Source organism: Salvia splendens, chromosome 2 (assembly GCF_004379255.2).
Source record: "Salvia splendens isolate huo1 chromosome 2, SspV2, whole genome shotgun sequence".
Lineage (NCBI taxonomy): Eukaryota > Viridiplantae > Streptophyta > Magnoliopsida > Lamiales > Lamiaceae > Salvia > Salvia splendens.
The window spans coordinates 2,312,978-2,335,618 of NC_056033.1; the positions used below are offsets into that span (position 1 = coordinate 2,312,978).

A 22,641-nucleotide genomic window follows, 5' to 3' on the forward strand; every position below is an offset into this window, starting at 1 on the left:
GCTTCCTTTAGGCCAGGTGACTCCGAACTCTTGGAGGCACTTGTCGGCCTTCGCTGCCGAACTCCGTAGGTTAGGAAGGGATTTGTCTTTGAAGGCGATCCTTAAATTCTTTCAATTTAAGAGGAAGGGGTCTTGGTTTTACTTGATCCCTGTACAGCCCTTTAGGGCCTTTTGTAAAACGAAGTGGCCGAAGTGGCAAAACCGCTTCTTCTATTATGATAGGACCGCGGCTCCTAGTTTTCCTTGGAGAGGGCCGAAGTCTGTTATCCGTCATCCTCGGCCTGAACCGTTGGACGAGCTCGATGGCGAGCTCAACCAGATTCCCATAGTTAGGAAACAATACACGGAGTCTAAGCTCGTCAAGGGCGACGTCGTGTTCGACATCTCGTCTTCGGACGAAGAGGCCGAGGGTGAGGATTTCTCTTTATCTTTATGCTCTACTGCTTTAACGAAGAAAATCTGACTTTGCTTTCTTGCTGTTTGGCAGTGTACATGCTGAATAAGGCTATCCGAAAGTCCTCCGAGCTTGTGGAGCCGGAGAGGCAGAGAGCCCCTCGCTCGGCATCTGAAGCCGAGGAGAATCCGAAGAGGCAAAAAACCTCTTCTTCGGATCCGAAAGTGCCGGAGTCGTGTTCGGCTAAAGGGAAGGGGAAATTTCATGAGTCCCCAAGAGTGCCGGGGAAAGACCTGGTCATCTCCGAGGTGGTTGCAGACATCCCGGAACACGTCCCTGAGCCTTTTCAATGGCCGACAAATTTTGTGGAGGTAAGCTTTCTGACTTGGCTTCTTTTCCACATTTTTTGATGGCCATTCTGTTGAGTTTTTTCCTTGTTCATCTTCAGAGAGCCAAGCTCGTCTCCGTGGAGCTCTCCAAAGCATCCCACGACTACGAGGAGATGCAGAAGAAGTTGCATCTTGCTCGTAGTCTGGCCGAACAGGCTGAGGCCAAATTTGAGAGGGCCCGAGCTGCTAGGATCTCGGCTCAGGATGAAGCCCGGTCAGCCAAAAACCAGCTCATCATCCTGCAAGAGCAGACGAAGCACCGGGAGGCTCAGAAGGAGGCTGCCACCGTGGCTGCCCAGGGGGAGGCTCTCCGTGTTTACACGGAGAAACTCTTTTTGAGCAGCCAGTTCTCGGCCTTTGTCGGTAGTCTGGTAAGGCTAATTACCGATAAGGGCGAGCAGGGGGCCGACGTCGTGCTGCCTCTGTACAGCCGTGAGATAGCAGCTCGGCTTCAGAATCTGCCGCTCCTTGAGGAGCTCGCTTCATCCTCGGTCCTGCTTTCTGCAGACCGAGTCCGGAGTTGTCGAGCTGATCGGGACGAGAACCTGGAGGCTATCTTTGCCTCCGTGGGACCCGTTTCACCCGCTTCGACTTACAACGGAGAGGGTGAGGCCGAGTCGCTGGAGCTGGAGGCCGAAGTCGAGCGGGCCGGGCATCCGGAGAAGGAAGCCGATCAGGAGGCGGAGGCGAGGCCGGCAGGATGCGAGGCCGAGGCTGAGGTAGCTCAGGAGAAAGAAGCTGAACCAGACCAAGGAGCCGGAGACGAAGCTGGCGGAGTATGATTTCGTCTCCCTTCTCTTAGTCTAGTTTCTTCCTTGTAAAATGGCCTTGAAGCCCTCCTAGTGTAAAAATTTTCCTTGTGAATGAAAAATTCTCTACACTTGTCTTCGTATAGCTTTTCGTACTCGCCTTTATTCCTGTTGTATTTTACTATCTGCTCGGTACAGCTGCCGAACTAATATAGCTGCTTTGTACTCCAGGAGATGGAGATACTTCACTGGAAACGGCTGTACTCTTCGGCTTTAGACGAAGCTGAGAAAAGAGCTATAGCCGATCAGACGAAGAATGACGAGCTTCTGGCTCGTTTAGTGAAGCTGGAGGCCGATAATAAGGACTTAGAGTCCGATAAGAAGGATCTGGAGGCCGAGCTGAATACGACCATTGCTGAGAGGACTGCGTACGAAGATTACATCCGTGTGCGCGGGGGAGTGACCATATCAGATGTTCAGAGTCGAGTTGACGAACTGTGGGAGGAATATCATGTACTCCGGAGGAACAATGCGCTGGAGAGCTCGGCTTGCCAACAAGTTGTGAAATCATTGCGGCGCTGGGCTTCTCGGTACAACATTGTTCTTTCTCGGCGCCCCTCCATAGAAAGATTCCTTCGGCATATCGTGCCAACAGATGCTCGCACTCCAGATCAAACCTCTGGTTCCCTTGTTCAAAATCCTACTCCCAGTCAACAACGAACTCCGGAACAGCCGGAAACGTCAAGACGAGAACGGGCTCAGGAGCAACCGGAATCGTCAAGACAGGGACGGACTGAAATTCGCCGAGGAGTTGTGACTATGAGCGAGCAAGATCAGCAGATGCTTATTGCAGAGACTCTTCATCGCCGAGGTGTTAGGACTTCTCGGGCTCGGGGAAGAGGCGTTGGGTCGAGGATAGCATCTCGTCGACCTGCTTATTCTTCATCTGCTCGGAACAACCGAACTCGGCTTCCAGAGGATTTTGCAGATAGGTGGCTTAACTTCAGCAACCCTGGACAGTAGAATAGTCCTTTGTAATAGCGTAACGCCATTTTGTAGGGTAGCGGAGTTGTATGCCGAACAAGATTTGAAAAATGAAATTTTGTTTTCGCTTCTAACACTGTATTTACAGCTTAGCGAAAAAATTTCATCGTACTTGTCCTCGGTCTTATGAAGTAAACTTCTTTGACCGGACTTGGTCCTTGGTCTTATGAAGTAAACTTCTTTGACCGGACTCGTCTTTGGTCTGATGAAATAAACATCTTTGACCGGACTCGTCTTTGGTGTGATGAAATAAACATCTTTGACCGGACTCGTCTTTGGTCTGATGAAATAAACATCTTTGACCGGACTCGTCTTTGGTCTGATGAAATAAACATCTTTGACCGGACTCGTCTTTGGTCTGATGAAATAAACATCTTTGACCGGACTCGTCTTTGGTCTGATGAAATAAACATCTTTGACCGGACTTGGTTTGTGTTCTAATTTGGCGATTTTTGTCGCCGGGATCGAACTTTCCCTTGTCCTAATTCGGCGAGTTTTATCGCGTGGATCGGACTTTCCCAGTTAACCGAAGTGGTCTTATGCAGTAAACCTCTTTGACTAGACATGGTCGTCCCCGGTCTTATGAGGTAAACTTCTTTGACCGAACTTGGTCGTCCTAATTCGGCGAGGTTTATCGCGTGGATCGGACTTTCCCTTATTGCAGTTCGTTTCAGACGAAGTGCTTATTTCTTAAGCCGAATTGTGGTCTTGTATCTTCCTGAGAAGCTTGGACTCACAATCGTTGGCTTATTGCAGTTCGTTTCAGACGAAGTGCTTGTTAAGCTGAATTGCGGTCTTGTATCCTCCTTGGAAGCTTGGACTCACAATCGTTGGCTTATTGCAGTTCGTTTCAGACGGACTGCTTGTTAAGCTGAATTGTGGTCTTGTATCCTCCTTGGAAGCTTGGACTCACAATCGTTGGCTTATTGCAGTTCGTTTCAGACGGACTGCTTGTTAAGCTGAATTGTGGTCTTATATCCTCCTTAGAAGCTTGGACTCACAATAGTCTTTAATAATCGATCTAAAAAGGGGATCAGTCTTTAAAGAACGATATACCTTGGTATCATTTGTAAGAGACGACAAGCACATAGAGACAAAACACATAGAGAAAAAATGAAAAAGATGAAAGAAAAAAACTTTAAACTTTTTATAAAACGACAAGTAAAAGGTACAAGTAAAAAACAAACAAATAAAAACATATACCCCTATGACCGAACTAGACACGAGACGGACTGACCGGACCTTTGTCTCTTACAAGTGGAACTTCTTGAGGTTGGAGACGTGCCATGTTCGGGGTACTTGTTCTCCTGACATGTGAGTCAATTTATAAGACCCTTTGCCGAGGACTTCTGACACCCGATATGGACCCTCCCATGTGGGTTCGAGTTTGCCCAGCTTTTCTGCTCGGCTTACTTCGTTGTTTCTCAAGACGATATCTCCCACTTGAAATTGAAGCTTTTTCACCCTTTGGTTATAATACCGGGCTACTTGCTCCTTATACTTGGCTGCTTTTATGCACGCCAATTCTCTTCTTTCTTCGGCGAGATCTAGTTCTGCTCTCAGTCCGTCGTCATTCATTTCTGAGGAGAAATTTAGAGTTCGGGGACTGGGTACGCCGATCTCCACCGGAATTACGGCTTCAGTGCCATACACCAGACTATACGGAGTTTCACCGTTGGAGGTTTTGGGTGTAGTTCGGTAGGACCATAGGACTTGAGGGAGATTTTCTACCCATTGTCCTTTGGCTTGTTCTAACCGAGCTTTTAACCCTTTCACCAGAATCCGGTTCGTTACTTCCGTTTGTCCGTTTGCTTGGGGATGGGAGACCGAAGTGAACCGCTGTTGAATGTTCAGCTCTTGGCACCAATTCTTGAACGTCTTGTCGGTGAACTGAGTCCCATTATCCGAGATGAGGATGTGGGGTATGCCAAATCGGCACACTATGTTCTTCCAGACGAAGTCCAATGCCTTTGAGCTCGTTATCGTAGCTAATGGTTCAGCCTCCACCCACTTCGTGAAGTAGTCCACGGCAACGATAAGGAATTTCATTTGCCGAGGAGCTTGAGGAAGTGGTCCCACTATGTCTATGCCCCATTGCATGAAAGGCCAAGGGCTTTGCATAGTGTATAGATCGGTCTGCGGCATCCTTGGGACATTTGCATGAATTTGGCACTTCGTACACTTCTTGACGAGCTGCACTGCCTCTTGTACCATGGTTGGCCAATAATATCCCCACCTCAGAACTTTTTTAGCTAAAGCTCTGGCTCCGATGTGGCTACCGCACGATCCTTCATGAACTTCTCTGAGGATGTAGTCCGTCTCTTCTGGTCCTACGCACCACAATAACGGCTGGAGGTAAGACTTTCTAAAGAGGACTCCTTCATGAAGTTCGTACCGAAGTGCTCGGCACGTGATCTTCCGAGCTTCTCTCTTATCCTCGGGCAATTGTCCTTGATCCAGATACTGCAAGATCGGCGTCATCCAGTTCGGCGAGCTGGATACTGAATGTACCTCGGCTTCATCAATGCTTCGATGCATTAATTCTTCCGCCTTTGAGCTCGGATCTGAGGCCAACTTACTTAAGGTATCTGCTCGGCTATTTTCCGCTCTGGGAATGCGGATTATCCGAAAATAGGAGAAACTTCGGCTGATGCTTTGCGCTTTGTCCAAATACTTCTTCATTCTCTCGTCACGGGCTTCACTTGTACCCAACATGTGATTTACTATGACTTGTGAATCACAATGGACTTTGAGAGATTTGACGAGCAGACTTTGCGCTAACTGGAGTCCGGCCAGGAGGGCTTCGTACTCGGCTTCATTATTAGTAGTGGGGAATAGGAACCGAAGTGAGTAGGTTACCTCGTGTCCGTCGGGAGCGACAAGTAGAATACCAGCTCCACTTCCCATCTTGTTTGAAGCTCCATCTACGAATCCGCTCCAGCAGTCTGGCGGCTCTACTTCGGATTCCAAGGGCTGTGCTAGTTCGGCATTGGCAGAATTCTTCTGTTCGGCAATAACAGGAATTGCTTGATCGAACTTTGCTTCCGCAAGAAAATCTGCCAAGGCTTGTCCCTTGATGGCTTTCCGAGGTAGATATTCAATTGTGTGCTCTCCCAACTCTATAGCCCACTTGGCGATTCTGCCTGATGCTTCCGGTTTGGTCAACACTTGCCGAAGTGGCAGATCAGTTAAGACGCATACCTTGTGAGCATAGAAGTATGGCCGCAGTCTCCTTGCTGCATTTACTAATGCCAGAGCAATCTTTTCCAGTGGTTGATACCTGGTTTCTGGACCTCTTAATGCTCGGCTTGTAAAATAGATGGGAAGCTGCTTTAGGCCTTCTTCTCGTACAAGCACCGCGCTGATGGTTTGATCCGATGCCGCTAAGTATAAGAATATTACTTCGGCTTCGGTTGGAGCAGAGAGAATAGGAAGCTCGGCTAGATAACTTTTGAGCTCGTCAAAGGCCTTTTTCTGCTCGGCTCCCCACTCGAACTTTGGTGCCTTTTTCAACACCTTGAAGAACGGCAGTTGCTTTTCGGCTGCTTGGGAAAGGAATCGATTCAGTGCGGCTAGACATCCGGTTAGCCTTTGCACGTCATGTATGGACTTCGGCATTGCCATGTTCTGAACGATTTGAACTTTTGAGGGGTTTGCCTTGAGTCCGTCCTTTGAAACCCAACAACCCAGAAACTTTCCCGAATCTACCAAAAAGGTACACTTTTGGGGATTAAGTTTGAGGTTGGCTTTCTTGAGCACGTTGAGAGTGGACTTGAGGTTGTGCTCGTACTCCGAAGTGCTTTTGCTTTTGACGACTATATCGTCAACATACACTTCGACCTCCTTTCCAATCAGGTGCCGAAAAAGCTTGTCTACCATCCTTTGATAAGTGGCTCCGGCATTCTTTAAACCGAATGGCATCTTTTTATAAGCGAAAATGCCGAAATCAGTAATGAAGGCCGTTTTTGAAGCGTCAATCTCATCCATTAAAACTTGATGGTATCCTTTGTACAGATCAAGAAAACAAAAAATTTCAAAGCCTATCAAAGCTTCTACTTTTTTATCTATGTTCGGAAGGGGATAGCAATCTTTGGGACAGTGCTTATTTAGATCGGTGAAATCTATGCACATCCGCCATCCTCCTTCCTTTTTCTTGATCATGACAGGATTGGCCACCCACGAAGGATACTTCACTTCGAATAACACATCCGCCTTCAATAATTGACGGACTTCGTCATGGATGACTTGACTTCGTTCTGCCGCAAAGAGTCTTTGCTTCTGTTTTATCGGCCGGACTGAAGGATCAATATTTAACCGATGAGTGATTACCTCGGGGGGCACTCCGGTCATGTCCAACGGAGACCATGCAAAGACGTCTTTATACTCCTTGAGGAGCTGGATGGTTTTTTCCCGAAGTAGGGGCGTTCCCGCGAAGCCGATCTTAACCGTTCTGGATGGATCGTCTTCGTACAGCTGAACTGTCATCGAGTTCGGCTCCGGTATGACTTCGGTCATCGCCTCTGACTCCGGCTGCTGTGATTGCTATGCTTGGTGGTGCCGATCTGACTGCTCGGCACTTCTAAGCGCAATTTGCAGACATTCCTTTGCTCTCTTTTGGTCACCTCGGATGACCGCTATCCCTCCTTTAGTAGGGATCTTGATGGTGAGGTGATAGGTGGAGCAAACGGCCCGAACTGTGTTGAGCCAGTCTCTTCCCAGGATGACGTTGTACGGGGACCGAGCTTTCACCACGAAAAACTCAATCATCGTACTGGAGCTAGTAGGCGCTTTCCCCACCGTGATCGGAAGGCTGATAATACCTTCAGGGCGGGTGTCCTCCTGGGTGAAGCTCTTCAGGGGAAGCGGAGCCGGACTGAGCCGAGCTGGGTCCACTTCTAGTTTGTCGAAGCACTCTTTAAAAAGAATGCTAACCGACGCTCCTGTATCCACAAACACCCTGTGGATCAGTTTGTTTGCCACTCCGGCTTGGATGACAATGGCGTCTTGGTGAGGAGAGATGGCCGGGACGGGATCAGCAGCCGAGAACGTAATCACTTCGTCCTGCTTCAGCCTTTTATGCGTTGGCTCCTCTCGATTGGAGCCTCTGCGTTCTGACTTTAGGGACGACTTGGTCTTCCCGGCAGGGAGCGCGTCAATAGTCTGGATTACTCCATCATATTGCGGCTCGTCATCGTCTTCGGGATCCGGCTGCCTTTTCGGATCCTGAGGAGCGCAGTTCGCACCACTCTGCTTTTTATTCTTCTTTGGCTGCTTGCTTCGGTATTTTTTCAATGTCCCTGCCTTCACAAGAACATCGATACCTGCAGCCAAGTTTCTGCACTCCTCAGTATCGTGACCGTGGTCTTGATGGTAGGAGCAGTAGCTATCCTGTGGTCGGCGCGCGGCTGATTTCGTCATCCGCTTTGGCTTTTCGAATAGGTCAGAGTGCAGTTCGAAAATTTCCGCTCTCGGCTTGTTCAGCGGTACGAACTGAGCGGGCGACTTCTCGGGATTGAGACGAGGTCCCAATCTGTCTTGCACCGGAGCCCTTTGAATTCTTTCAAATGGAGTCCGGCGAGGATGCCCCTGATCGCTATGATCGGGCTTCCTTCTGTCTCCTCGGGTCGATGAGCTGTCTAACGACCGTTTGCGACGGTCTGCCTCATCGGCCCGGGAGTACTGGTCCGCAATGTCCCACATTTCCTGAGCTGTCTGCGGACCGCACTCAACGAGCTTCCTGTAGAGAGCTCCGGGCAGGATTCCATTTTGGAATGCCGAGATGACAAGCAGATCGTTGAGATCGTCTACTTGCAGGCATTCCTTGTGGAATCTTGTCATAAAGTCGCTGATTTTTTCGTCGCGACCTTGACGAATGGAAAGCAGCTGAGCCGAAGTGATTCGGGCTTCCGCTTTCTGAAAGAACCTCCTGTGGAAGGCATCCATTAGATCTCGGTAAGATCTGATGCTGCCCTGGGGGAGGCTATCGAACCACCTTCTCGCGTTCCCGATGAGCAGCTCGGGAAACAGCTTGCACATGTGGACCTCGTTGAGACCCTGGTTCGCCATGTTATATTGATAGCGCCCCAAGAAATCGTGAGGGTCCACGAGCCCGTCGTAAGTCATCGACGGAGTTCGGTAGTTCTGTGGTAGGGGAGTTCGGGTGATGTCGTCCGAGAACGGAGTCTTCAGTGCTCCGTACACGGCGAATCCGATATCTCGTCGGTATGGAGGAGATTGAGTTCTCCTGTGATTCCGGTACCGAGGAGGAACTGGAACATGTTGGGGACGGGGATTCTTTCTCCTGGGAGATGCGACACTACTGCGGTAGTGACTTTCTTGTGCGGAGGGAGAAGGAGAATCCGTCGTTTTCGTCTCCGGCTGCTTTTGGCTTTTTCGCAGGAAGGTTAAGAATTCCTCCTGCTTCGCCGCCAAAAACTGCTTGACAGCCTCATTCAAATCGGGCTGCTGGGAAGACTCAGTGGGACGATTTTTGGAGCGGCTTGTTCCTTCGCCATGAGAACTGGTGGTGGATTTATCCCTAGGCTGTTTTCCCGACCTATGGGATGGATTGGCTTCCTCCTGGCTCTCACGGGCAGGAATACGGGTACTCTGTGATCTGGTATGCATTTTTTGGGTGGAAAAAATGGATCAAAAAATTCGCTTTATCACAAATTTTGTTCTTCGTTTCCCACAGACGGCGCCAGTGATGGATCCGCGAATTTCTGATGTTAGTAAATGCTGGTAGAGAATGAAGACTACGACACAAAGAATTTACGTGGTTCGATTTACTGAAGTAAATCTACGTCCACGGGAAGAAGGGAGGGCAAGATTGTATTGCTTGATCTGGGATTACAGCTTACAACACAGACTTGCTATATGATTTTATCTCTAGAGAGCTTAACCCTTTTCTATCTGATCTAAGTTCTATTTATACATTGAACTAGGATCGTGGTTTGCAGCCCCACTAACAAGATCGTGGGTGAGCAATAACTGCTCAATAACTGCTTCGTACCACTAAATAGATCGTGGGTATAGTGGAGGTCGTGGAGGCCTTTCATGAGTCCACTAACTCCTAGTTCGGTCGAATGCTGAGACCGAACTGCTGGACTTTACCGATCAGCTCTTGCCGATCTGAGAGGAGAGCTTGACTGGTCGGCTTTTACCGAGCTGTAGGCTGAGTCCGAACTCTTTGGTCGTGCCGAACTCTTTGGTGCCGAACAGATACTCTTTCTTGGGCTCTGGGCTGATGGGCCGTCACTGTTATTGGGCTTGCCATTAGGGTTTAGTTCGTACCCCATCAAGATTCTACAACCTCTTTTTCTCCAAATCCAAAATTTCTCTACTTGCAATTTCTTACTCTCCATAAATTTAAAAAATCTTGAATTTACAAATGAACCAGAAGACAATAGTCTCAAATTTGCTGAGATGAATCAGAAGACAACAAGAGAGGGGTGAGAAGTATCACTTTTCGTTTATTTTCACTCACCCTATTGATATTGCTTCAACTGATAAATTATACACTAAACATCACCAGCAACCTTCATACGAGTTCAAGAAAATCTGAGAATTTTTTGTGAAAATGTAGGTAAAATATGAAATTCAGATTTGGTGCTAATAATTTAAAGAGTGAACTACATAGACCATCCCTGACGTTTCATTTATTTCACTCCAGGCCCCTGACGTTTAAAAATATTGCTACAAGTCTCTAGCGTTTAACATAATCACATATCAGGTTTTTTCGGACAAAAAGACCCTTCAACCCTAAAAGGGCATTATGGTCATACCACATGATATTATGCAGTGGCGGGTGATTTGACGGGCGTGTGTCAGCCCTCAGTCATGATGGCGCGTCAGCGGCGGTTCGTAACCAGATCGACCACACGCACACGCCACGTACACAGGACTCCGGGTGTGATTTATGAAATAAGTTTCAAAAATTTCACAAGCCTTAGTTTCGGCATCACTTCCACCCCGCCTAAAATTTTTGCAAAAAAAGGAGTTCACTATCCCACCCCGCCTAAAAATTGCAAAACATTGGGCTCACTCTTCATTCTCTCTGCCCCCTCTGTGAAAAAACTATCTTGCATGAATGGCGCCTAAACGGAAGCGCGCTGGATCATCAGGCGGTTCGTCGTCACGGAATTCGTCTCGCCGTAACAGGGAACCCACACCCCCGCCATCGCCACCACAGAGACATGCACCGGTGGTCATAGATGTGGAAGAAGAAACCTGGGATATCCGCGATCCTGATCTTGATTTTTTCGTCCCATAAGATGAATACAATAAGTTATAATCCTCGGTTTGTGATTTAGGGTTTACGAAATTGATTTTTTTTGTGAATATATTTTTGTTTCTCCGGAAATTGATTTTTAATCCTCAGTTTGTGATTCAGGGCGCCAGAATTTGATTTTTTTTTGTTAATTTTCTTGACTGTTTTGGTTTGATTTTTAACGGTCCGATTATTGTTCTCCTTAACAGAGGATGCACTTGGAAAGTTTCCAGTTGCTTTCCATCATGGCGGTTAATTCTTCAATACAAACGATGAGAAAAAGTATGTTGGTGGGTATTTGACATACTTCGACTTCTGCAACATAAACCATTTCGCGCTCATAGACCTATCGAGCATGGTGTTAAAGTTGAAGTATGATAGGAAGATGATATGTGAGTTCTATTTTTGTGATCCAAAGTACAGTCATGAGTGCGCGAGGGTTTTAATCGGCGGCCCATTGTTGCCCATTGTTGAGGATACACATCTGAAGGATTTCCTCAAAGTGGCGTCGACTACGACAAAGTTAGTTCACATCTATGTTGTGGAGATAAACCGGGCTGATGCTATATTGAAGAAAATGAAGGATGAAGCGCAAGAGCTTCTCAGATTCAGGGCGTCTAAACCCCCAGGAGTCATTATTGAAGAGATTGAAGAAACCGAACCGACTGTGCCAAAGCAAAAGCCTAGACCGATGAGGAGGCAACGAGGTCAGTTTCAAGAGCACCGGAATAAGCCTTTAATGATTGGCTGGTATGATAGGGATATAGAGTTCGAGGAATATCTTACGAAGAGTTTAGACGATGATCGTGCTAAGAGGAAGAGGGACGCGGAGGTAGCTAGTCAAAATTTGGCGAATGCATTTGAAGCGGTATCATCCGAATCAGTACCAACCGAAGCCCCGGTCTCTGAGATTGGAGAAGCATCAGTAGCAGCACCCGGCGTTGAATGTACAACAGAAGTTGGAGGAGGATGATTTGAAGAAGTAGGAGAAGTTGGAGGTGGAGACTCCCATGCACACGTACCAGAGGTAATGAGTTGTGATTTACACAATTGATTTAGTACCGCATTTGTGATTTTGTATACATTTTGTGTATCTCATATGTGTACATTTGGTGTATCTCATTTGCGATTTAGTCCCTCATTTGTGATTTTGTGTATTGCAGGATGTAGCTAGACCTTCATCTGTGGACCATTCCATTCCGACTGGTCCAAGTGTCGATGAACCTGCAACTGAGTCTGAATCTGTAGTTCACCAACCAGATTCGGACAAGGTAGGAGCATTTGCAGATGAAGACGTGTACCGACCGGTTATGGACAGTGGTTGTCAGCCACAGCCGGACACACAGGTGGACAATGATATCTTTCCAATCATTGAGGACATTAATTGTTCATGTCCGAAGTTGACACCCAAGTGCAAGAGTCAGCTCCAGCTGAAGCAACATGTGAAGAACCCGTACCAGACTACCAGTGGTAGGAGATGTACCCCATCAGGTGGCGGAAGATGTTTATTGTCCGTCGTTCGATTATGTTCCTGACGAATGTCATCTTCATAACGAGGGAAGTACTGACGATGATGATGAGGTCGGCGATTTTATCTCGTTGGCCAACATGTGTCGTGACGAAAAAATGTTTACCTTATATTACGAGTCGTTGTGTCAGGAACAACACCAGGAACAGGAGGCGGGACAAGAAGGGGGTGCGGAGCCAGAGACAGACGCACACGGGTCTGGACAGCAGCATGGTGAAAGCAGTGGAGGGTCCAAGAAAAAACGAAGGTTCTCCCCTGTTGTTGAGAAAAGGAACTCGTCAGATACAACCCTCTGTACGAGCAAGATACAGTTGATGAGCTACAAGATCTCCAAGATCTAGAGGATTTGGAAGGCTTGCGTAGGAAGGGTATCAAGTACACCCCCTTCAAGCTGACAAATGAGCTGCCAAATTGGAAGCCTGGTGATTTTTTTAAGGATAGAGATTTCTTCTATAAGGTCATTCGCCAGTACGAGATAATGAGCAGACGCCGTGTAGATGTATCCAAGAATGGTGGCAAGATACTTCGTGTCATTTGTAAAAGAAAGTCATGTGAATGGTATGTTTATGCAAGGAAGATCGAAACCCACAACAATACCGATTTTGTGGTAGTGAATATGCACAGAGATCATGCGCCCACATGCTCCCAAGTGTTGGATCAGAGATGACTGACGTCCTAGTGGCTGGCTGAGCGTTACATGGAGAAAATCAAAGCGAATCCCCACATCCCATTGGCGGCTATACGACAGTGTGTTGATGAAGAGTTAGGGCTCAAAGTTGGCAGGATGAAGGCGTATCGCGTAAGAGACATTGCATTAGAAGGTATTTTTGGCAAGGCGGGACTCCAATATCGGAGACTGTTTGACTACAAAGCTGAATTAGAACGGACACACGCCGACTCTAGTGTGCATATACACTACGAGAACTTCAGAGATCCTGCAGCTGTGGGCCCGAGATTCTTGCGGTTTTATAGTTGCCTCAGGCCGTTGAAAAAGGGTTGGATGCGTTTTTGCCGTCCGATTATCTTCTTGGATGTCGTTTCTTGCGAGGTATGTACAGAGGCCAACTTATGACGGCCATGAGAATTGATCCAAACAACGGTTGGTGGCCTATTGCGTGGGCGGTGACTGAGGCTGAGAGCTATGAGCAGTGGAAATGGTTTCTCGGCTATCTGGCAGAGGACATCAACTTACAGGAGAATGCCCCAAGATTTGTCTTCATGTCTGATCAGCAAAAGGTACGAGTAATGTGATTTCAGTAAAACGTGTATACTTCAATTGTGATTTTTTAAATAATACTACTTCAGTTGTGATTTCGCCTATAAGAGTAGTAGTTCGAGTGTGATTATAGATTTTCTGTATGTGTTGTGGCTTATACATGTACTAATGTGTGTTGTGTTACATGCATTTGGTAGGGTCTTGCAAAAGCCATTATGGAGGATTTCCCACAGAACGAGCATCGCTTCTGTGTGCAGCACATATACAACAACTTCAAGAAGAGATTCATCAGGGAGAATTTTAAGAAGATGTTGTGGGAGCTTGCATCGAGTACAATACACGAACAGTATGTTCAACGGATGGATGCACTACGGGTTATATATCCCCAAGCACATCAGTACCTACCCGGTGTTGCTCATAAAGAAAAATGGGTAAAGGCTTATTTCTCTCCGCATGTTTGTTGCGATGTTATCCTCAACAATATATGCGAGACCTTTAATTCGAAGATAGCAATTGCTCGCGAGCCGGCCATTATCATCATGTTGGAGGAGATCCGGACAAGTCAAATGGAGAGGATACAGATTAGAGACCAGTGGATCAAGACATACGATCACCCACTGCCGCCCGTTATCAGAGAGATAGTGGATAAGTTGTTCGTGAGGGCTTCTTCTTGGAGAGCAACATGGAACGGAGAGGATTCGTACCAAGTGTCGGGACCGTCAGACCAGTACGTAATGAACATGCATGAATTTACTTGCTCTTGCAGATTATGGCAGTTGACTAGGATGCCATGCACTCACGCCATCGCTACAATCAACAAGATTGGGAAGGATGTAGCAGACTATGTATCCCGCTATTATTTGCGGTCTACAATGACGATTCTGTATGAGAATGTCCTCTATCCAATCAATTGGATGGATAATTGGCCGAAGACCTCTGCAGTTGGATTTGAACTGACACTCCCGAGGACAAAGCGACAACGTGGTCGGCCAAAGAAACTGAGGCGTGAAAAACCCCAGGTTCGTCATCACGCGAATGGATCTGAGTCACCACGACGAACCTTTGTAGTCAGATGATGTCGATGCGGACAAGATGTCGATCGAGTGTATGGAGAGAATGCAGAGCTGTGGGGTTGAGCCTGATGAGGTCACATGTGTTAATATGGTTGCTGCCTGCTTGAGAAGTGGTGATGTTGAAACGGGGCTTCGAATTTTCAATGGTATGTCGGTGCCAAGTTTGGCCTCGTGGAATGCTATGCTGTCGGGCTATTCCCAGAACGGATACCACAGGGAGGCGGTGATGCTCTTTAGTGAGATGCAGTTTAGAAAAGCGAGGCCTGATCGAACTACGTTTGCTATAATTCTCAGTTCTTGTGCTTCCATGGGGCTTTTAGAGGGTGGGAAGCAGATTCATGCTGCCTTGTGGAAAGCTGAGCTTTCGATGGACTTGTATGTTACGAGTGGACTGATTGCTGTTTACTCAAAATGTAGCAAAATAGAAGTGGCAAAAGCTATCTTCAACATGGCTCCCAAATATGATATAGTGTGTTGGAATTCAGTATTGGCAGGTTTATCCCTTAATTCAATGGATGCAGAGGGCTTTAATTTTTCAGGCGAATGTTACGTGAATGCATGCTACCGACTGAGTTTTCTTACGCTAGCGCACTGAATTGTTTTTCGTCTTTATCATCTCTCTCACAAGGGAGGCAGATTCATGGTCTGATAGTGAAACAAGGACACTCGAATAATGTTTATGTCGGAACTGCTCTGGTTGACATCTACAGAAAGTGTGGCTGGGGCCAGACGGTTCTTCAATATGATGGTGTGTCAAGATTTAGTCACGTGGAAAGAGATGATACACGGTTATGCTCAAAACGGGCGCGGAGAAGAAGCTGTTGATCTATTTAGGGACATGATCAAAGCTAGTATCGAACCTGATCACATAGCTTTTGTTGCTGTCTTAACCGCCTGCAGTCATTCCGGATTACTAATAGATACTGGCTTGAAGGTGTTCAAATCAATGCAGCAAGAATATGACGTAGAGCCGCTTAGTGATCACTACACTTGCATAGTCGACACCAATGAAGTCAAAGAAATCATAGAAAAGATGCCATACAAAGACGATCCCATTGTTTGGGAGGTATTACTGAGCTCTTGCAGGGTTCATGGCAATGTGAACTTGGCAAGAAGGGCAGCAGACGAGCTTTTCCGTTTGGACAGTCTGCCCCATATTCCCTCCTCCTAGCCAATATGTATTCCTCATTAGATAGATGGGATGATGTTAAAGATGTCAGAGATATAATGGGAAGGCAGCATGTCTCCAAAGAACCAGGCTACAGTTGGGTTTGAAACTGGCAGCTGTCGTTCGGGAACGATGAGGCTCAGACATCTGTTGAAGGAGATGCAAGATTAAAGATTGGCTCCCAGTTTCAATCAACACTGAATGGAGAAAGTAATCACTGATCATTGTAATGGTTTATTCTTCATTCATTTTCAGCTTCTGCACCCATTTCCATTGGTTTCTAAATTCTTAAATGTTTGCTTTGCAGGCTTCACTGAGATAATAATAGATTTTACTTCTATGGAGTTGGTAATTTTAGTGGTGTCCAGGTGAAATTATGATCTCAAATAAACTAGTATTTTTTTTTTCTTTATTCAATGTATTGTAATTGTAATATCAAGTGAGGGTTAATTTTACTAAAATATAGTAGTACTATTATTTGCAAAACTTGTTAGTAAATATTATTGCAAAAAGGATCAATTTGTGGATACATTACTTAAGACTTAGTGTAACTCTTCCGATTTACATGGAAGTATGGATCCTGCAATTTGATAAATCAAAATATCGAGACATAGTGGAACTAAAAAATTATAAAATAAATAGATAAATTAGTTCGTGTGGAGGAAAAATATGGTTAAATTAATTATGCACCAAGAAATATTAAAACAGTCTATCCTACAATCACTCAAAAAAATTAACTGCTTAATTTCCTTTAACTATGTCAAATACGTCTGTTATTTTTTGAAGAACCAAAATATCAAGAAAACTTGCTAATTTCTGATGAATGATTATAAATAATTAGGAAACCCTACGTCTTGAAATTCTTCTCATTGCTGTTTTAAGATTGCGGTTATAAGATTTTAATTATGACGAATTTAAACACACACTAAATTCTAGTAGTAAATGCACAAGCAATTGCATTTGGGATTACTCAATAATCAAATAAATCAATGCTCATTATTTGTCAATAAGGTTAGGATCAGGAGAACTTACCGTAAGAAAAATACAGCATTTTTTCCTGAAATAAAGAGCCTAATTAACCCAACTCCCAACTCCAATTTGTAATGAACTAAACATAAGGCAGGCAAGAAGAGGTTGCCTTAAAACAATAAAAACATTAATCAAGATTAGCCTAAACTAAAACAAATTTAAAAATGAAACGGTTAATCATAACCGCTTGCTTGCTTGCTAAAATCAATGATTGGATAATTTTCCACCAGCTTCTGAGGAATCAGGCAATGCTCGGTGGAGTAGAGCTTCTCTTGAATCAATGGAGATTCTAGAAGATTCTGGAACACTTGTTCACCTTCAACTGATGCTTCCTCTTCGTTGACCTTCTAGAAGATTGGATTATGTTAGCAAAGATTCATATTCTTAGGAATTGAAGAAAATGATTGGTTTTGTCCATTTAAAATAGTACCTTGAGGAATTCGAGTAGTCCAACTTGGGCTTGCAAGAATTTGATGTATTTGTAGGCGGAATGCAGCATCTCCGCCGTGTTCATCTTCTGGCCGCCGGGAAGCAGCTTCCCGAGCTCCTGAGTCTTCGCCGTGATCCTCCGCCGCCTCTGCCTCGCGGCGACGCTCTGCGCTGACGAGCTCTCCTCTTTCATCCTCACGCCCTCGCAGCTCCCCATGATGAAGCCCGGCGCCGGAAACGCTGGCAGCGGTGGCGGCGGAGGAAGCACAAATTCCGGGATGGAGTAATCTTGGTAGAATGGGTGGGAATCGCAGCGTTTGGGGAAATGGGGAAAGGGCTCATTGTTATATTGGAAGTAGTTGGAGTTGAGATGATCGAAGTCGAAGGGAATTCCATCATCGGCGAAAGGTAAGTCGTCGGAGAGGAGAGAATTGCAGAAGGCGTCGATGGGGTCCACCAAGTAGTCGTCGGGGTTGAAGAGATCAACACCTAATTCCGCCAGCGCAAAGGAGTCCCAGTTGGAGTTGTAGTAGCTCAACGCCATTAATTGGAATTGGATACTATTAATCTGCCAAGAATCGAAACCGTAAGAGATAATATAGTTGAGAATATGGAGGGAAAATTGAAGTTGTTGTGACTTGTGAGTTAAAAGAGAGAGACAATGAATTGAATGTGTGTAGAAATAAACCTTAACAAAATAGGATGTTTAGCTCTCTGTGTTTTGTGTGGGTGACAGAGAGAGATAATGGAGAGTGGAAGTTATGGTGGAAGTTATGGGACTAACAACCTCCGTGTAATTAGCAAATATAATTAACAATAATTGACTGCAATTATACATTGATTAACCGTTATTTAACATCACCTGCTTTTTTCTTTTATTTTCTTTTTTAAAGAATTTTAACGAGAGAAAATTTAAAAGATAAAAACAATAGCCAATTAATTACTCATATAGTGCGAGAATTTCAAGAAAACCGAAGTTTTATCTTCTTCCTCAGCAAGCAGCTGCATGCTCAATTCACCATTGTCGAAGGCAGAAGCTTGAGATGCCTCCTACGCCGCTCCTCCACCGGTCACCACCTCCGCCCCGCCGTGCCTCGTTGCTTCCAACACTTGGCTAAATTTGCTATCTTTGGAATGCCCCAACACTTGCTTGCCCTACTCTGCTGAATTAGTCTCAGGAATTCCGTTAAAGAGTAATGGGTTTCGATGTTTTTTCTCCTCCCCCCTTTATCCAAGCCAAACAGGTATTCTTCACTCCCTTTATATCCTCCTCTCTTTCTTTCTTAATTGTAATTTCTTGGCTCGATTGAATTAGCAGTCGATATGGATTGTGGAGAAAACTGATTCAGCTAAACAGTTTCATAATCAAATTTGATCGCTCTTCCGATATGAATTAGCAAGTCGATATGGATGTGGAGAAAAATTACTGGAAAAATCAAATGGAATAATCGGAAATTCAATGAAAATCCTATCATCATCCAACCCATTCCAATTTCGTAATCAAATTTGATCGCCCTTCTTAAAATGACCAAAATGCTCACAGCGACTTTCCGTCGTTCAATTAACCTCTACACAGAAATGTTATCACTCGAGGGATATTTTAGTCCTTACAAGAGAGATTTCAATATAATTCTCATTCGGCATTCCACAATTAGAGCATCTCCAGTGGGCGGACATCCCACTAGGACATCCCAAAAACACCTCTTGCCACGTCACTAGGACTTCCCATCCCACTGCCACGTCACTAGGACATCCCCTCCTATGTCCGCCCTTCCCACTAGGACATCCCGCAATAAAAAAAATCACAATAATTTAATTACGTAAAAACGGAAATATAATTTTGACACGGAATACGGGAAAGCAAAATACGGGCAAAAATACATATTCATAAAACATAAAAAAAAACATAGTTAGAAAAAAGGCAAAATACATTAGTTCATTCGAAAAAAAGAAAAATACATAATCTGTTGGATATTTTAGTGTAATTGGATTAACTTGATTGATCAATATAATTATAACGAGGACATCAAATAAGTTGGAAGTGCGGAGTGCACACTTATTTGAATTCGTTATGATTAGACGGGGGGTTCGGGGGGCAGCGCCCCCGAGAGCGGGGTTCCAAGGGGCAGAGCCCCTGGCTGGGGTCGAACTGCCAGGTTAGTTTGGAATTTTTTTTATTTCCATTAAAGTTACTGTGCAGAAATCTTCATCCGGAAATGGAATTTCGATAATTGAAGGACCAAATTGCAATTTATAACCCGCCAACAATCAGTTATTTTCGGTTTGTGAAATGAAGGGATGCAACGTTTCATCCTAAACCTCTACATAATCCAACATCCCTGGCTCACTCCGCGTTGAAATGAAGTTCAACGAGCCGTATATATAGAGTTTTTTTTTTTAAAAAATAATTTCCGGACGTCCGACCGGGACGTCCGACCCTTGCCACAGTGGCGGACGTCCGCCCGCCCGTCGCCGGGACGTCCGAGGACACCCGACGTCCTCACGGGACGTCCGTATCCGACCCTAAACGCCACAATGGCGGACGTCCCGGTCGCCCGTCGCGAAGTCCGACCGGATGTCCGACCGGACGTCCGCCATTGGAGATGCTCTTAAGACAATTTTCCAATTTAGGCGTTTCCTAAAAAGCTGAATTCCCTTGCTGAAAGGGTTTGGGGAGAGCAAGCGAGCGAGAGGAGAATGGGTTCTGAAAGCAAGGTGAGAAATTCTTTAATTTTAACTTTTCTTCTTTGAAAATCTGTGATATTGGGATGATGTGCTTGATATCGATACTTAATTATGTAAAATTGCATTTTTATTTTGCTCAGATGATGATAAGGCCTCTTTTTTCTGTTTTCTAGTCGATGCTATCAGATTGTAGTTGGTTGTATAAGTTCTCGGGCGGGTAGTAGGAGGATCTAATTAAGTACTCCATAAGTCTCGATCAAGTGTTCTGTGTTATCCCTGATCTCTTTTTTTTTATCGTACATTTTTTTTTGTTTGCTTCTCAAACTTCAATTATGATGTATGATCATATATTGTTTGGATTATTTTGGAAGCTGAACTTTGATAGTATCTCAAGCTATATTTTTTTTGTTGCTTATCAAAATATGACATTGAACTATAATTTAATAATGGTGAGAGAAGCAATCAGTTGGTGGATTTAAAGTTGGAACTGTGTTTTTTCAAGAAACTGTCGTAATCAAGTGAAACTGGTTTGTTATATAAAATAGTACCCCGTAGTACAACTGTGTAAAATTGCTATCTCCAATCCCTGATTTGAGGGCTGTTCCCGGTAACACTTATGTTGTTAGCTTGGTCCTACGGGAGGCCAAGCAAATGCATATGCTTGAAATTCGAATCGGTGCAAAGAACAGAGGAATTAGACCTATAATTCAGTCTGTCTGTGCAAACATGTTCTTTTTTTTCACTGGATTATATAAAATTGTGGTGCAATGAGAACAACATATCCTAAATAGTTTTTGATTTTATGCTTAAAAATATTCTGTATTTACATGCAGCTACTGCGTGACTCACTTAGTTTGTCTCTCTATTGTTTTACATACATCTATATAAAAAAGTTCTGTTTTAGCTATGTCCCACACGAATTTTGTTGATCCAAACTTTATTCAACTTCATGTCTTTATTTGTAGTACATTATTTTCCTGGCTTGCTTTGACTGTCGATTAACTGGTCGTTTGTTTCAGTAATTCAATATTGTGATTGGTTATCTTCTTTCCATTGCTATTGTCATTTCCCCTCTCCATAAGTAGACTATGTGAATATCGAAAGAGTAAAATTTATAAGTCTCTCCAAGTATGCTCACCCTCCTAACATATATTTGATACAGGATCCGAGGGAGGAGGTTATTCAGGCATGGTACATGGATGACAGTGATGCAGACCAGAGGCTTCCCCATCACAGAGATCCACAGGAATTTGTGTCATTTGAGAAACTTGATGGTATTCAGTCTTTGCATTTCCCACTATATAATTAGATGTTCAACCATTCTTTCAGTTATTAGTAGGTTTAATAGCTACCATGTATGGAAAAAACATCGTCTCACAGAGCTCATCTAAAACCATGCCTTCTAATCTGCCCTACCTAGCTTATCGAGTAGGTTTCACAGTACAGTATAATTTTTTAGCTTAGTCTGTACACCATGCATTCTATGTTACCTGTTTTCTCATTTTTTCAGCTTCTAAGATAGTTGCCTTGTCATTTTCAGAGCTAGGAGTGCTTAGCTGGAGGCTCGATGCTGATAATTATGAAACTGACCCAAAGTTGAAGAAAATTCGTGAAGACCGTGGATATTCTTATATGGTATCTTTAGTTTCATAGTCATGTCTTACATAGTATGTTACTTCTCATTTTCAACATTAGCATAACAGAATTCAATTTGCTTAGGATTTTTGTGAGGTTTGCCCAGAAAAGCTGCCAAATTATGAAGAGAAAATCAAGAACTTTTATGAAGAACATCTCCACACTGATGAGGAGATCCGCTATTGTGTTGCTGGAAGCGGTAAGTTTTACGATCGACTCCATCTGGTGTATACTCTATTTTATTAGATTACCCTAGTGCCTAATAGAAAGTTTCTGGTCATGAAGGTTATTTTGATGTGCGCGATCGCGATGAAGCTTGGATACGCATCTGGGTAAAGAAGGGGGCAATGATTGTCCTTCCAGCTGGAATTTATCACCGCTTTCTCTTGATTCAGACAATTACATCAAGGTAGGTTCAGAATAACAGTCACGTTCGCCCTTTCTTGTTTAATTTTTATCACTATAATATTGTGCATTTGTCTAGTACTGACTGGCACCCATCCCTGAATGTAAAATCTGCGTATGCAGGCAATGAGGCTATTGTTGGTGACCCTGTATGGACTCCTTTCAATCGCCCTCACGATCATCTCCCTGCAAGTGTGCGCCTTTTTCCTATAACCGCCCATCATAAAGGGCTGTACAGCTCTAACCATTTGTACCACATATAAGCAATACCAAATCTTTTTATGTGCAGGAAAGAATATGTTGATAACTTTGTGAACAAGGCGGGCGGTGGCCAGCCGTTGATGCTGCAGCAGCTTAAACCTCTCTCCCCAAACTGTCTGAATCTTTGAGAATGTGTGGTTGCTCTGCCATCGCTTTTGTGTGATATAAATGAGCTTGAAATAATGGGGTATGTATTCTGAGGTAAAGTTTGTAAGAAGATGAATGCTCTGAGCGGATGATCCTACATAGGATATGAATGCTGCTTTGAACAATGGTTATGTGTGTTTTGCAACATCTATAAAATGAAACGTTATACTACATCATATGGAATGCTATGTGTATCCTAGTATTTATTTAAGTGAATCAG

General features: G+C 44.7%; 1 protein-coding gene and 1 pseudogene across 3 annotated transcripts; one reads left to right on the top strand and one right to left on the bottom strand.

The window, feature by feature from the left end:
* Positions 1 to 16,907: 16,907 nt before the first annotated feature.
* LOC121782978 (transcription factor bHLH53-like) lies at positions 16,908 to 18,366 on the bottom strand. 3 transcript variants are annotated; one of them, XM_042181003.1, is made up of 3 exons: positions 18,233 to 18,366; positions 17,290 to 17,856; positions 16,908 to 17,206 (listed from the first exon to the last, which is right to left on the bottom strand). In XM_042181003.1, exons 2-3 carry the CDS (start codon positions 17,830 to 17,832, stop codon positions 17,033 to 17,035), a joined length of 717 nt encoding a protein of 238 aa, XP_042036937.1. In that variant the 5' UTR covers positions 17,833 to 17,856; positions 18,233 to 18,366; the 3' UTR covers positions 16,908 to 17,032. The 3 variants fall into 3 exon arrangements, with proteins under 3 accessions (XP_042036937.1, XP_042036944.1, XP_042036929.1); XM_042181010.1 differs by lacking the exon at positions 18,233 to 18,366 and having other exon boundaries at positions 16,908 to 17,203; positions 17,290 to 17,939; XM_042180995.1 differs by lacking the exon at positions 18,233 to 18,366 and having other exon boundaries at positions 17,290 to 17,939.
* A 1,605-nt stretch (positions 18,367 to 19,971) lies between these two features.
* On the top strand, positions 19,972 to 22,402 carry LOC121793135 (annotated as a pseudogene).
* Positions 22,403 to 22,641: the final 239 nt, after the last annotated feature.